The sequence below is a fragment of the Anolis sagrei genome, chromosome 2 (genome assembly GCF_037176765.1).
Source record: "Anolis sagrei isolate rAnoSag1 chromosome 2, rAnoSag1.mat, whole genome shotgun sequence".
Classification (NCBI taxonomy): Eukaryota; Metazoa; Chordata; class Lepidosauria; order Squamata; family Dactyloidae; genus Anolis; species Anolis sagrei.
Window position 1 is genome coordinate 182448325 of NC_090022.1, and position 14981 is coordinate 182463305.

The 14981-nt window shown below is 40.1% G+C and overlaps 1 protein-coding gene across 5 annotated transcripts in view; it reads left to right on the forward strand.

Moving 5' to 3' along the window:
• The window catches only part of ARSG (arylsulfatase G), a 151121-nt gene that overhangs the window by 67585 nt on the left and 68555 nt on the right, over positions 1–14981 (forward strand). For all 5 annotated transcript variants that reach the window (XM_060763062.2, XM_060763054.2, XM_060763059.2 and 2 more), the window contains 2 exons: positions 5799–5995; positions 8016–8096. In XM_060763062.2, the coding sequence (XP_060619045.2) occupies positions 5799–5995; positions 8016–8096 (278 nt within the window). The remainder of the gene's footprint in view (positions 1–5798; positions 5996–8015; positions 8097–14981) is intronic.

Below are 14981 nucleotides of genomic sequence, written 5' to 3' on the forward strand. Positions count from 1 at the left end.
CATTTGTAAGCAAATCCACCTGTAATCACCCCTAATCCGCTTCTACCCCCCCCCCCCTCTATATATGTCTCTTCTACCTATGTGTGTGTGTGTGTATGTGTTTTTCTGTCTTTTCCCTACCTTCAATGGTTGGCTTCGCATTTGTACTGAAAACAGTCTATAATTATTCCTTTCATTCAATCCTTACATTCGTATCTTAAGTTCATTCTCAATTCCTACAATTTAATTTCTTAACTAAAGTTTATTTTCCTCTTAATCCATTCTGAGATCCTTTTCATGTGGTAAAAGAGCCATCAGCACATGTGAGATTGTATAAATTCTTCTATGGAAAATATATTTGTTTTGACTTCTGTCATAGGTTTGGATCTTCTTAGGGGCTGCCTTCTTAAAAATGCTCTAGGGCGATTTTTGATAGGCACCAAGGTGTTCCCCACCCTTTTATGCATATGAAAATGCCTGCTCCAAACCCTCAAGAATGGCAAAGAGAGGGAAATCCCCCCAAACATCCAAAATGAAGCCAGAGGACCCTTGTTTCATGGTGGTAAGGGATCAGATGACCTTATATCTGGATTGCTGTGAGTTTTCCAGGTTGTATGGCCATGTTCCAGAAGCATTCTCTCCTGACATTTCACCCACATCTATGGGAGGCATCCTCAGAGGTTGTGAAGTCTGTTGGAAACTAGGCAATTGAAGCTGCAAGGCTACTCAGTGCTAATCAAGGTGGCCAATTGCAACGTTCACACTTGCCTTAAGCAGATAAGAGTTCTTTTTTCCACCCTGGACATTCCACAATTATATAAACCCCACTTGCCTAGTTTCCAACAGACCTCACAACCTCTGAGGAGGCCTGCCATAGATGTGGGTAAAACGTCAGGCAAGAATGCTTTTGGAACATGGCCGTTCAGCCTGGAAAACTCTGATTTCCAGTGATTCTAACCATGAAAGCCTTTGCCAACACATTGACAACACATCCCTGGATTCGAACCACCAACCTGTCAGTCAGCAGTCCTGCCGGCACAAGGGTTTAACCCATTGTGCCACCGGAGGCTCAACAGCATGACAGTGAATATCTATTTATCGAGAAAATTAGATATTACTCTTCAGCCAAAATAACTCCTGAAATGGCTTACAAATTGCCAGTTCTATCATTCCTTGTATTTAAGTTTAAATCCAATGGATACTCTGTGAGTTTTTACAAGGTTTGGTCAACTTACTTCTGTGTGATGGTGACCTTAATTGAACTTGTTACAGAATTTTCTTGGCATGGTTTGCTCAGAGTGGTATCCAGTGTCCTAATCCAGTAGTCAAACCCACAACAACACCCTTGCTCTCTTTTATATAGAACTTTCTTTCTAATATGTCCCAGTTGACCAAAACATCAACAGAGAGAGGAATAATATTGGGATATTGTAGGGTTTTTTTTGGGCTATATGGCCATGTTCTAGAGGCATTTCTCCTGACATTTCGCCTGCATCTATACTAAGCATCCTCAGAGGTAGTGAGGATGCTTGCCATAGATGCAGGCAAAATGTCAGGAGAAATGCCTCTAGAATATGGCCATATAGCCTGAAAAAACCTACAACAACCCAGTGATTCCGGCCATGAAAGCCTTCAACAATACAAGGAATAATATTGTCCTCTCTTGGCAGCCATCAGTCCTGTCCCCACTCCCAAAATCTTCTGCAGAGATTCCCCCCTACTTTAGGAAACTTCCCTACTCCAGTTTTCACATTCTCTCAAGATATAGCACCAATGTTTGGGATCTTTTTGTTCTTAGCTAAACAAACCAGGAGCAATCACAAATATGGAGACCATGTTTTCTCACTGGCAAAACTCATACTTCCTGTGTTTGGGATGCCTGGCTTCAGTGATAGGATGAGAAGCATCTACTTTCTTGACACTTTGGGTTGGTACCTATCCAAGGTTCAGTAATTGGCTTGGATGACCAAATAAGTTTTGCTTAGTAGGATGTAGCCTCTTATGTTCATACTAGGCATTGCTAGTTCCCTGAACTGTCCTTTTCCTGCCCACAAAAAAAATGGATTGGCTCTCCATGCAAGGCATTTCAACTTCTCTCTTTTTTTTTTTTGGTTGAAGGAGTGTGAAAACATAACTTTTTCATTATTATGTGTGCTTGTTTAGTATTATATTGGCACTGTTAGTAGTTTGTGAAATTCTTGCAAATATACCAAAAGTTGAAAATGTGCCCTAAGGCCCACCAGGATTGCCCACCATACAGTAGACTCTCAGGCTGGATCTACACTGCCATATAATCCAGTTTCAGAAAGAGGATTAACTGCTTTGAAGTGGATTATATGGCAATATAGTATCATATAATCCAGTTACTGAATCCAGATTATCTGCTTTGAAGTGGATTATATGGCAGTGTAGATGTATATGATCCAGTTCAAATCAAGTAGTCTGGATTCAGAAATGGGATTATATGGCAGTGTAGATGCAGCCTGAGTCTACACTAACACATATTAGATCTCGGTTAATTGAAATTAAAAAACATACAAACAGAACTCTCAAGCAACCAATGAAAAAAATCAAAGAAACAATTCTGCATTCACAAAGTTGTTTTTTTTATACAATAAAACCATGTTAGCATTAAATTTATCTTTGTTTGTTTTGAATTACTGCATTTCAATATAAATATCGAGTTGTGGTATGGTTTAATATGGGGTGTAGTATTACTTAGGCAATTTTTTAAAAATTGTAGCTCTCAAGCAACCAAAAAATACATTTTTAAGAAACTGTTTTGCTTGTTCTTAGAACCAAAACCTAATAGGGGAAGCCAGTGAGTTACAGACAATGACGCAAACTGGCTTGGAAAATGGGAATTGGGTCAAGGCCCTCGACAAAGTAGTCTTCGGAGCAAAGATTGGGGTTAGCAAGAGGTTTCAGGGAAATGAAAGTGAATGAGGAATTGGGAACTAAATGGCTGGAGAGGAAATGGGTGCTAACCGCTTTTGAATCAGTTTCAGAATGCAGACTAAATGTGTTGAACTGCACCGGGATTGTGGCGCAGCTGGCTGGGTGTCAGCTGCATTAAGATCACTACTGACCGAAAGGTCATGAATTTGAAGCCAGCCCGGACTGAGCTTCCAGCCAATTGTGTAGCTTGTTGTCGACCTTTGCAACCCGAAAGACAGTTGCATCTGTCAAGTAGGAAATTTAGGTACCACCTATGTGTGGGGAGGCTAATTTAACAAATTTATGAGGCCATAAAAAATCTCCAGCAAAAGCATGCGGGGAATGCGGAAAGTACTTCATCAGTGTCGCAGATGGACGGTGAAGCGACAGCTCCCCTGGTGGCCAGAAAATTGGAATGTTAAATAGCCTCTGACTGTCTGTCTATATGTGTTGCGTGTCTATAAATACTGTAAATAAATAAATAAATAATATGTTTACACTGCCATATAATGCTGTTCAATGCAGTTAATCTGCATTTTGAAACTGCATTGTATGGCAGCCATAGAGTGCATCGACTAAAGCAGGTGCCTCTCCAAACTATAGCTCTCATGATTCCATAGCATTGAGCCATGGTAGTCAGTGGTGTCAAACTTCATTCAGTCTACAGTGTGGATGCACCTGTTGTGTAGAGGTCGGTAGTTCTTATTCCTTGTGTTACAGCTATTCTTCAGTCTGCTGAAATATTAAAGAACATTTTGGCTTTGGGATAAGTCAAACAGATGGGGAATTATGTCAAAGCTGGGCCAAATAGGTGGTCACCATCATTACAGATTTGGATACCACTGAAACTCACCTACTGCCGATTTGCTTGTTTAGGCCCCACCTACTTTGCTATATAATTCAGTTTCTGGTCCCAGATTATCTTTTTTGAACTGGATATGAGTCTGTGTCACCATCTACACTGCCATATAATCCGGTTCGAAGCAGATAATATAGATTTTATATGGCAGTGTAGAAGGGGCCTAGGAATGGGGGTGAAATGGGGGTGAGGGGTGAAATAACAGGAAGTGAGAGAAATCTACCCCTCAAAAGGGAAATTCACTCCTGGAAGAGTTATTATGGAGAAAACGCCTCTCCGCTGAAGCTTCATTTCCAATCTTTGTTTCCAAACAAGCCATTTTTTTTCAAAACCTAATTCTCACAGGGAGAAAAAATGAAGTAAGATCTTCAGACAGGGGCACAAACAGCATAACAGACACCACAGGGTTGTTGACCCTTCTCTATGCTATCCAAAACTAAAAAAATAGATACCTAGTGGCTGGAGTTACACTTAAAAATGTACCTGTTCTGACTTACATACAAATTCAACTTAAGAACAAAGAAGCTTTCATTAAGGGTGGGACACTGGTATCCTGAGTTGCCCCGTGTCGAAGGTGAAAATAAGAGACACAATAACAGTAAATCCAAAGTTGCAGTCGCCAAGGTGAAAACAGAGTAAAATGATATTCAAATTGTATTCAAAATATGGTTTTAGCTTTGAGGTCACATACATTTTGGTAGACCATGAAATTCAAATACAGGCAGGACAATTGATGTCCCAGGAAAGAATGTTATGGAACATTTTATGAATGTTAAATATAAATATAGGAAATAAATAAATAAATAAATTTTAGTCAAATACGGGACTGTCCCTTAAAATCTGGGGTGCCTGGCAAGCCAGCTTGTATCCTTCCAGATGTTGTTAGGCTGCAGCCAGAACTGGTAGCAGTGTTAGTCAAACATATGAGAATCATGCCTGTTCCATGTGGACAGGCCTGTTCTACTTTGATTCTTCTTCATGGATGATTGAGCCACTGCTTCGGATCTGCTTTCTTCCTCCTGTTTATGTGGATGGGTATATTATTCTCCACTAGCTATAAGGACATGTGGAAGGTGTCCATAACTTAACCAAGCTATGCATTTTGAGTGCAAGAGTAGATTAATTTCTAATAACAGGGCCACTAACAGATTTGAATGAGCCCTGAAGAGAGGCTTTCTGTGACATTAATCTACAGAAAGCAGCAAAGTGAGCAATACACACTGGGACTGAAATGAGTGGCATGAGGATGAGTGCCACTGATTTGGGTTCTGTGGGATGCCATCTACTAAAATCTTTGTTCTTGGACATAACGTCTTACTGCCAAATACCACTTCTTCCCTGCTTGGTTTTTTTTCTATATAAAATAAATATGTCCATGTCAACATGGCAGTCTGTCAAGATTTTCCTGTGTGTGCCAAGTGAGTTGGTCTTGGGAATGACTGAAGGTAGAATATAACATTTAATCTCCATTTGAGAAATGCGAAGGGAGAAGATCTTACTCTCTAGGTGTTTAATCATGGTTCTCAGAAGTTTGCTGTAGAATCCTCCAGTGAGAGACAGATCTTCTACATTGCTAGAAAGTCCCATATATGTCTTAGACAGATACAATATCATGGGACATGAGACAGTGGTGAAAGTTCAGTGGGCATCAAATCATCTGGGCATCCCCTGGGCAACGTCCTTGTAGACAGCCAATTCTCTCACACCAGAAGTGACTTGCAGTTTCTCAAGTCGCTCCTGACACGACAAAAAAAAAAGTGGGCCTGACCAGCATCCTGTATGGCAGTGGTTACCATCCCAGGGTCCATCAACCACCAGTGGTCTGCAAGAACTAAAATATGGTCCACGGCCTCCCCGTTACTACATCATTACTTGTGTGGAGCACAGTATCTATAATCACAAGTGTTGAAGATTTCAGTATAGTGCTGTGGCAAAGATGAATGTAAATGTTTTCCCCGTGTTACAACAAAGGCTTGCCTATTCATTTGAATTAACCAAAGTACTTTATCTGTTTTTCTTCTAGCCAGAGTGGGCAGCCCTTCTTCTTGTACCTTGCCCTGGCTCATATGCATGTGCCTTTGTTTGTGTCAGAACAATTGTGGAATTTGTCTTGCCAAGATCCATATGGAGCCAACCTGAGACAGATGGATGCCCTGGTAGGACAAATCAAGGACAAAGTTGATAGTACTGCAAAGGAAAACACACTTCTATGGTTCACAGGTGAGAATATGGGGGGAGGGTGATTTAATTGTATTTTAATTTGTATATGGCATGACACAAAATAATTTATTTTATTTTATATATTAATGCATTGGCTCTATTGTTTCATGATTGTTGTTAGCTTCTCTATATCAGAAGAAATGTGGGATAAAAACAAATCAGATAAACAAAGTACATAAGGCAAAATACAGATAAACAAATTACATAAATAGGCAATGGCAGTTTCAGTCAATCATGTCATTTCAATTAAAAGCGTGAACCTTGTCACCCATGTCTAAATAATAAAACACAAATTCTCATTAAATAGGAACAAGGCATCGAATTCTTAAATCCGCTGCTAATGAGGTTGTTGGTTTTTTAAAAATCACAGGACGTGATCTTTTGCTCATTAAAATCCAAGGGAAATATTCCTTACTATTGTTTCCATTCTCCTTGCTTGAGTTATTAGAGTGGAAGGCTTACCTCTTTCCTACTGAGAAAATGTACTTTTATCTGGAAGTTGCTGCCACTCTCTGGAAGTAATTCATATATTTTATTTGGGATCACTGTGTCGTCATGTCAATTTTCAGGCCTGATTAAACACTTGGGGAAAACTGAATATGGCTGAAGCAGCCCTTGTTCCTTGTCTCGCCGTACAACCAGATATTGGAGTACCTTCGTCATCACAGGATGTGACCCATACTTTTCTCTCCATTTTTGTCTTTGCCATTGAAAATATTATAAAGGACTTACTTATGTTAGACAGAGTGGGAACTATCTGTATGTGTCCATTCATAGTACTGTATACACTCGAGTATAAGCTGACCCGAATATAAGCCAAGGCATCTAATTTTACCACAAAAACTGGGGAAACATATTGACTCGAGTATAAGACGAGGGTGGGAAATGCAGCAGTTTAAAATTACATTAATTGAGGCACCAGTAGGTTAAATGTTTTTGAACATTTACATAAATTGTAATTTGAGATAGGACTGTCCATCTCTGATTAAACCATTATTCTAACCTTCTTCAAAGTAAATGTGCTTACGTATCTTTCCAATAATAATAGAGTAAAATAATGTAATAAAAATAATAATAGAGTAAAATAATGGAAATGTAATAATAACAGTAATAATACAGTAAAATGATAAATGTTCTAATAAAAAGAGTAAATGTAATAATAAAAATAATAAATAGAGAAAAATAATAAATGTAATAATAAAAATAATAAATAGAAAAATAATACATAAAATAATAAAGAGAGTAAAATAACATCTGCCTTACAGCATGCTGGCTCCCCTTCTCCCGTTTAGTCTTTGGCCTATACATGTGCAGGCATCCCACTTCAGTGTGAGGGAACTTAGGAGCATCTAGGATGCTGATGTTTCACTTCCAGTCAAACCAGCTCATGGTTGTATCTGAGAGCTTGAGAAGCCAGTCATGACATTCTTTGGAGAAAGATGCTGGAGGAATACTTCATATTCATTGGCGTTTCTCCATGAACAAGCAGCCATGCAGTTTGAGTGATGAGAAGGCCCACTGACCTCATGGAAGCAAACCTGCTCCATCTGGGATGCTTGAAGGCATGTCTGGCATGGAGTGGGCGTTGTACCACTTTCCAGTTGCCACTGGACTGATGATCATATCAGTTGATCAGGAATGCCAGAAGCTGCAGTTCAACACATGTTCTCTTTCAGATGATCTGCAAATGTTCATCGGTCATATGCAGCTGGCAGCCAAATAATAAATGCTTTTGACTTCTCCATTGTTAAAAAAAGTGAATATTCAATCCGATGACAATTTCTATGGAGCTCCATTGTGTTTTCTGTCTCCTTTTAACCTTTTGCATTATTTTTCCAGCTATGTAAAATCCAGTTAGTAGCATGTTGAAAGGCAATGTTTTTAAAATTTGCATATTCTCCATAATTGTCCATTGGAAGTAGCTTTTTATTACTCTTGGTGATGTGCATTTAGAAGGTAAAGGTAAAGTTCTGCCTATTGGGAATCAAATATCCCTTTCTGTCCTTTTTCTCTCTTCTAGGAGACAATGGCCCATGGTCTGAAAAGTGCGAGTATGCAGGCAGTGTTGGCCCATACATGGGGATGTGGCAAAGGAAAAGAAGTAAGTGTTAGCTTTCTTTTTATTTATGCTCTGCTTGGCTGCTTTGCAGCATGTCATGGGCAAGACCTATTTTATATAAGTCAAATGTTCCAAATTAAAGCAAAAAGATGAAAGGAAGCAGAAATCTTGTCACCGAACACTTAGGTTATGCTGTGAAATGTGTAAACCTAGATGATTCTAGCTAGATGATTCTAGCTTAAAACTCATTTACTATTGGCTTAGCAGAGTAGACATAATGGAACTTGCTGTCCAACAACATATGGGGGACGGCAGGTTGCTCATCCTTGTTATGGACAAATACTGTATATTGCATTTGACATCTTCCTGCCACATCAGTTACTTTGTTGGAAGTCTCTGGGACACTAGGCACAATGGGGGATATTTTGTGATGGACCATGAAATGCTGGCATAGTATGCACACATTTTGGGAGGAGGAAACATTTCTTAGTCCATGTTCCTGGAATTATTTTCCTAACCTTTGAAGATGTTGCTCCACTTGAATTTATCTTGGAAAACTTTATGTATGTTTGAAAAAGGCCCTGAATTCTGAATTTGCTCATAAGTTTGTACTTGGATAGCCTATAGAGGAGTGAAATACTTTTCATTTGTATTATTGTTTTTGCTGAGGACAATACTCAGATTTATAACCGATAGCACAGATCCCATGTAAGCCTCAAAGTTCATACTCCTTTCCCTTCCTTTTCTCTATCTAATCTTCACAGTCCCTTCCCTTCTTTTTCTCTATCCAATCTTATCTTACTATATAGTGTACTTAAAGTTACAGGAGGAGACAGTTTATTGCTAGTTCCCATGTCAACATAGAGATGTGAGCTGTATCTAAGAAACAGATAGTCCCAGTGCAGATCAGGACACCCAATTTAAATTTATCTTTGCCTGTCAACTGTGACCCTTCCAAATTATTTTTTTTATTAATCTAAATAAAATGTGCCAATCCTTAATGTATCACAAGACTTTTTGTTGGCTTTACTACAACAGATTAACGCAACTACCTCTCCAAAAAGTTTGAAAAGTATGGGGACCTTCCACACAGCCTTATATCCCAAAATATCAAGGCTGAAAATCCCACATCTGAATGTGCTCAGATAACTCAGTTCAAAGCAGATATTGTGGCATTTTCTGCTTTGATATTCTGGGTTATATGGCTGTGTGGAAGGGCCCTGAGTAACATTAAAAAAAAACCTTTCCAAACAGTTACTGATATGGCAGAATTCTTTCTGCCCCCTTAACACCTATACTCCATTTTCTATTTTTACTTCTCATTATAAATCATTTTATATCTTTATCCACCTTCTCTTTTGTTTCCTTGCTATAGGTTGCATTGCAATAAAGAATAGGATGGATTTGCAAAAAGTACACATATCTAAACCTCCTCTGCACATTTGCTTAGCTATGAAGCTTACGCATCTTGGCACTACCTTTCTGTGGTGGAGATATTGCATTATTCTGGCATGCAAGAGGCTATACTGCTGATAGCAGTGCTACTGATAAGCTCTACCATACTAGATTGGTGTTTGCTTAGGAGCCAGAGAACCACTGGGTAGCAGCACCAGGAGAAGGTGAAATTGCCATATAAAACCCAGATTATTTAGGTTGTTGTAGGTTTTTTCAGGCTATATGGCCATGTTCTAGAGGCATTCTCTCCTGATGTTTCGCCTGCATCTATGGCAATCATCCTCAGAGGTAGCGAGGTTCACTACCTCTGAGGATGCTTGCCATAGATGCAGGCGAAACGTCAGGAGAGAATGCCTCTAGAACATGGCCATGTAGCCTGAAAAAACCTACAACAACCCAATGATTCCGACCATGAAAGCCTTCAACAATACATCAGATTATTTGCTTTGAACTAGATTATATGGCAGTGTAGTCTCATATAATCCAGTTCAAATATTCTGTGTTGGAGGCCAGGATGAAGTTCATCACTTACTAAAACAGGGCTTGTTGTTTATCATGGGAAAAATTGGCCTTGGATCAGGAAATGCTGCAGGAGAGTAGATATTTGAATCTGTTGGATATATGAACAATATATCCTTTCATATATCTTTGCATAGGATATATGAAAGGACCTTTATTATTTATTTATTCAAATCAAAACCAAAGGGTTGGAAGATTAGCAAACTTGGAACATGTAGGATATTGTGAAACAAGTCACACTTGGATTTTCACAGAAAAGGACAAAATCTGAAAATAAATCTTATCTGTGTGCTATTTACTTTTCATGAAATAACCCATTGGGAAGTGAGTCCAGGCAGTTTACAGTTTCCCCAGTTTACAGACAAGATGTGTTCTGTTTTTAAGTTGACTTTTTACATAAGTCAGAACAGATATATTTTTAAGTGTATCTCCAGACATTATAGGTAAAGGTTTTCCCCTGACATGAAGTCTAGTCGTGTCGGACTCTGGGGTGTGGTGCTCATCTCCATTTCTAAGCTGAAGAGCCGGTGTTGTCCATAGACACCTCCAAGGTCATGTGGCCGGCATGACTGAATAGAGCGCCGTTACCTTCCTGCCAGAGCGGTACTTATTGATCTACTCACATTTGCATGTTTTCGACATTATATATCTTTTTAAAAAAAAGGTTTTGGATAGCATAGGAAAGGGTGAACATCCCTGTGGTGCTTGTTTTGCTGTTTATGCCCCTGTTCAGAAGATTTCCCCTCACTTTCTGTCCTTGTGAGAACTGGATTTTGAAAAAGGTGACTTGTTGTAGAAATAAGGAATGATGAAAAACCTTCAGTGGAGACACCTTTTTCCCCTTGATAACTCTTTCAGGAGTGAATTTCCCTTCTTAGAAGTAGATTTCTCTACTTCCTGTTGTCTCATCCCAGTTCTTAACTAAGAATTGTAATCAAGTAAAATATTTGTAACTCAGGAACTGCTGTACACTGCTTGTGCAGATTATAAACATATGGTGAGTAGAGCACCTAGGCACCACTGCAGGACACCCTAGGCACCAGCAAAGCCAAATTGGTGGAATTTATCCTAGAAATTGGACTACTGAAGATTTTGCTTTGGCTTCTACTCCTCTGCTACATTTAGCTGCATAGAAATCTTTGTTTATTTGTTCGAACCTCCACATTTTTGAAGAGGCTCCCTTTGTTTTCCATATTTTTCAAAGCATTCCTGCCCTTGTGAAGGGCATTCACATCCGATCTGTGGTTGGGCTCTTTTTGCTTAGCTGGAGCGGCACTGAGCTGAATTTGTGCTGAGGTTGGCAGAAGGCCGCAGCATGAAGCAGCTCTTTCCTGCTTTTGTGTCTGTTACTCTTGGTAAGTGTGAGTGTTTCAAGTCATAGTTCTCTAGTTACTCTTTGGGAATAGAAGCAGAAGCTATTTACACATCTGTTTCCTGACAGTTTCCAAATATAGAACAGAATGGTCTGACATGTATGATAAAAGGCTGTTGGAGAACTCATAGTCCCGGAGTTTGCTGCCTTTGTTTATGTTTTAAAACACATCTGATGCTATTTAAAGCATCTCTGGACATGTCATTTAACTTTTTGATTGTGGAATCAAGTGATTAGTTCCAAATCGTCATCTTTCTTCTTTTTCTTGACCTTTATTTATTTATTTTTATTGAAAATAAAAACTGCCATGTACAGAATTAAACCAATCTACACAAGCTTATAACTGCTATACCACATTCAGAAAAACAATGGGGTGACATAAAATACAGTGGAATGGCTTTACAAAGGTCATGGTGGTCCACGCCTTAGTCACCTCCAGATTGGATTACTGTAATGCACTCTACGTGGGGCTGCCCTTGAAGAAGCCTCGGAAATTTCAATTGGTCCAATGGGCGACAGCCAGGTTACTAACTGGAGCGACTTACAAGGAGCGGTCTACCCCCCTGTTTAAGGAGCTCCATTGGCTGCCGTTCATTTTCTGGTCCCAATTCAGGGTGCAGGTTCTTACCTACAAAGCCCTGAACGGTTTGGGACCCGCCTACCTGCGTGACCACATTTCTGTTTACGAACCCACATGATCTCTTTGATCATCTGGAGAGGCCCTGCTCTCGCTCCTGCCCCCTTCGCAGGCGCAGTTGGTGGGGACGAGGGAGAGAGCCTTCTCTATGGTGGCCCCCCAACTCTGGAACTCACTCCCCAAGGATATCAGACAAGCCCCCACATTGGCAGTCTTTAGGAGGAGCCTGAAATCATGGCTTGGAACAGCCATGCCTTCCCTGAATAAAGGAAGCAATGCCCTGCTCTGATTAATTCTCTGCAGTTGTCCTCAGAAGCACTTTAACTACCCGTTGGGTTGGTCTCCCTACATTATCTTTTAAAACCCTCCTGTTTAGATACATCCTACCTCTGTTCACGCCCAGTGTTTCTTTTTAAAAAATTATTTTATTACATCTGGCCCGCCCATAAGGCTTTAAATTTTGAGTATTATCGCTTATATGTGAGTTATATTAAATGTACTGTTTTATTTGCTTGCTGCTTTGTTTTTATTGATGTGTTTTTGGGCTTGGCCTCATGTAAGCCGTTCTGAGTCCCTTGGGGAGATGTTGGCGGGATATAAATTTATTAAATAAAGTATTTTTATTATTTTTATTATTATTATGATGATTATTATTATGTATAAGTTATACTGTACATGGGAATGATTCTACATAAGGTCAATCTGAATTTAGTTTCAAAGTGGAGATTATGAGTTATAATGCCACTAAAGTACCTCCAGAGTCAGAAGACATTCTCATTAATAGCAGTTGTATGGGTCACAAGATGCCTTCTTGCCCAGCTTCCCACAACTATGTGGTTTTGGAAAGCCATCAGGAGAGGATGTTTCTAGAAATACAGCCCGAAAAACACACAACAACCCAGTGATTCTGACCATGAAAGCCTTCGACAATACATATGTGGTTGGCTATTCTTTGGAAAACAGAAAACAGCTAGGTGGACATTTGATCCAGCCAGCTGTAGTTAGGATGGTGTCTTCTCAATCACTCCTCGACACTTAGAGGTCTTTGAACAATAGTGCTATATCAAAGTATTACGTTTATTGTGTTGAACGATTTTATAATGGTAGCAAAAGTTATAATAATGACAATAATAAAACCTTTGGCAGTGATAGGCTGAGTTACTTCTATGTTCTGTCACAGGATGAATGAAAATAATAAGTAAGCACAACAGAACGATTAGAGTCCAAAACCAAATGCTTTTGGTGGCTATAATTCCCAGCGTGGTCGTTGACCATGATGTCTGGAAGATTTGAGGATTTGAAGAGCTGGGATAAAAAAAAATTACTTCAGTGGGAGTGTCTCAGAGAAAATGTTAGTTGCAACTAATTGAAAGGAAGTATAAAGTATAAAGAGTAGAGACATCAGACTGGCAACAAAGATCTGCCTAGTCAAAGCCATGGTATTCCCTGTAGTAACCTACGGATGTGAGAGCTGGACCTTAGGGAAGGCTGAGCGAAGGAAGATCGATGCTTTTGAGCTGTGGTGTTGGAGAAAAGTTCTGAGAGTGCCTTGGACTGCGAGAAGATCCAACCAGTCCATCCTCCAGGAAATAAAGCTCGGCTGCTCATTGGAGGGAAGGATACTAGAGACAAAGTTGAAGTACTTTGGCCACATCATGAGGAGACAGCAAAGCCTAGAGAAGACAATTATGCTGGGGAAAGTGGAAGGCAAAAGGAAGAGGGGCCAACCAAGGGCAAGATGGATGGATGGCATCCTTGAAGTGACTGGACTGACCATGAAGGAGCTGGGGGTGGTGACGGCCGACAGGGAGCTCTGGCGTGGACTGGTCCATGAGGTCACGAAGAGTCGGAGACGACTGAATGAATGAACAACATAAAGGACCATTTGAATGAATGGAAAGGAGGAAGCAGTGAGAAGAAGGAAGGATGATGTAGCTAGGATAATCGTTAAAACAGTGGTTCTCAACCTGGGGTCCCCAGATGTTTTTGGCCTACAACTCCTAGAAATCCCAGCCAGTTTACCAGCTGTTAGGATTTCTGGGAGTTGAAGGCCAAAAACATCTGGGGACCCACAGGTTGAGAACCATTGGATTAGGATATTATTTGTTATTTGCATTGGATATTGCTTTCATTCAGTAGAGTAGACCAGAGGTGTCAAACTCCTTTTTCATGTAGGTATGGATCTTTTTAGGAATGTACCTATGTAGGTTTGCATCATCTATGTATCTATGCTTGTGTGTATTTATGTATCTATTCATGTAAGTTTTGGGGCGGCTCATGGGTGGCTTGATAGATCTGGACTAAATATGGCACACATATCCATCATGACTAAATATTGGCAGAAAATTTTTTAGGGGGATTAACAGAGGATAATGGGAGTTGTATTCCATCCATAGTTGGAGAGCCAAGTGAATCCCACTGATGATGGATCTGGACCAAACTTGGCACACATACCTGTCATGGCCAATTTAAAATATTGGGGGGGGGGGGGGGGTTGGGGGAGGAGCAGGCGGAATTGACAGGTGATAATAGGAGTTATAGTTCACTCACATCCAGACAGCCATATGAGTCCCACCATGACCAAACACATTCCTCTTCTCCTAACCAATCAGATGGCTCACCCTACTTGCATCTCTCCTTATTCTTTTAACTCCACAACCTGAGGATGATGTGAGTGACACCCCAATAAAAAGGTTGACCCGTTTGAGCAGTTAGGAACAGACCTTCATCTTTCAGCCACCCAGATCAATCACTAGTGGGAGTTCAACACTTGGTAGATCTGGGGCTGGTGGGAGTTGTACCTTACAAGATCTGGTTGTAATGGGGTTACAGCAGTCCAGATCTGAACCTGATGAGAGTTACAGCCTGACCAAGTCTTGGGCTGATAGTAGTTATCTAATTCTGTTGCTCAGGTGGGAAACATATTGCCTCCCAGATGTTGTTG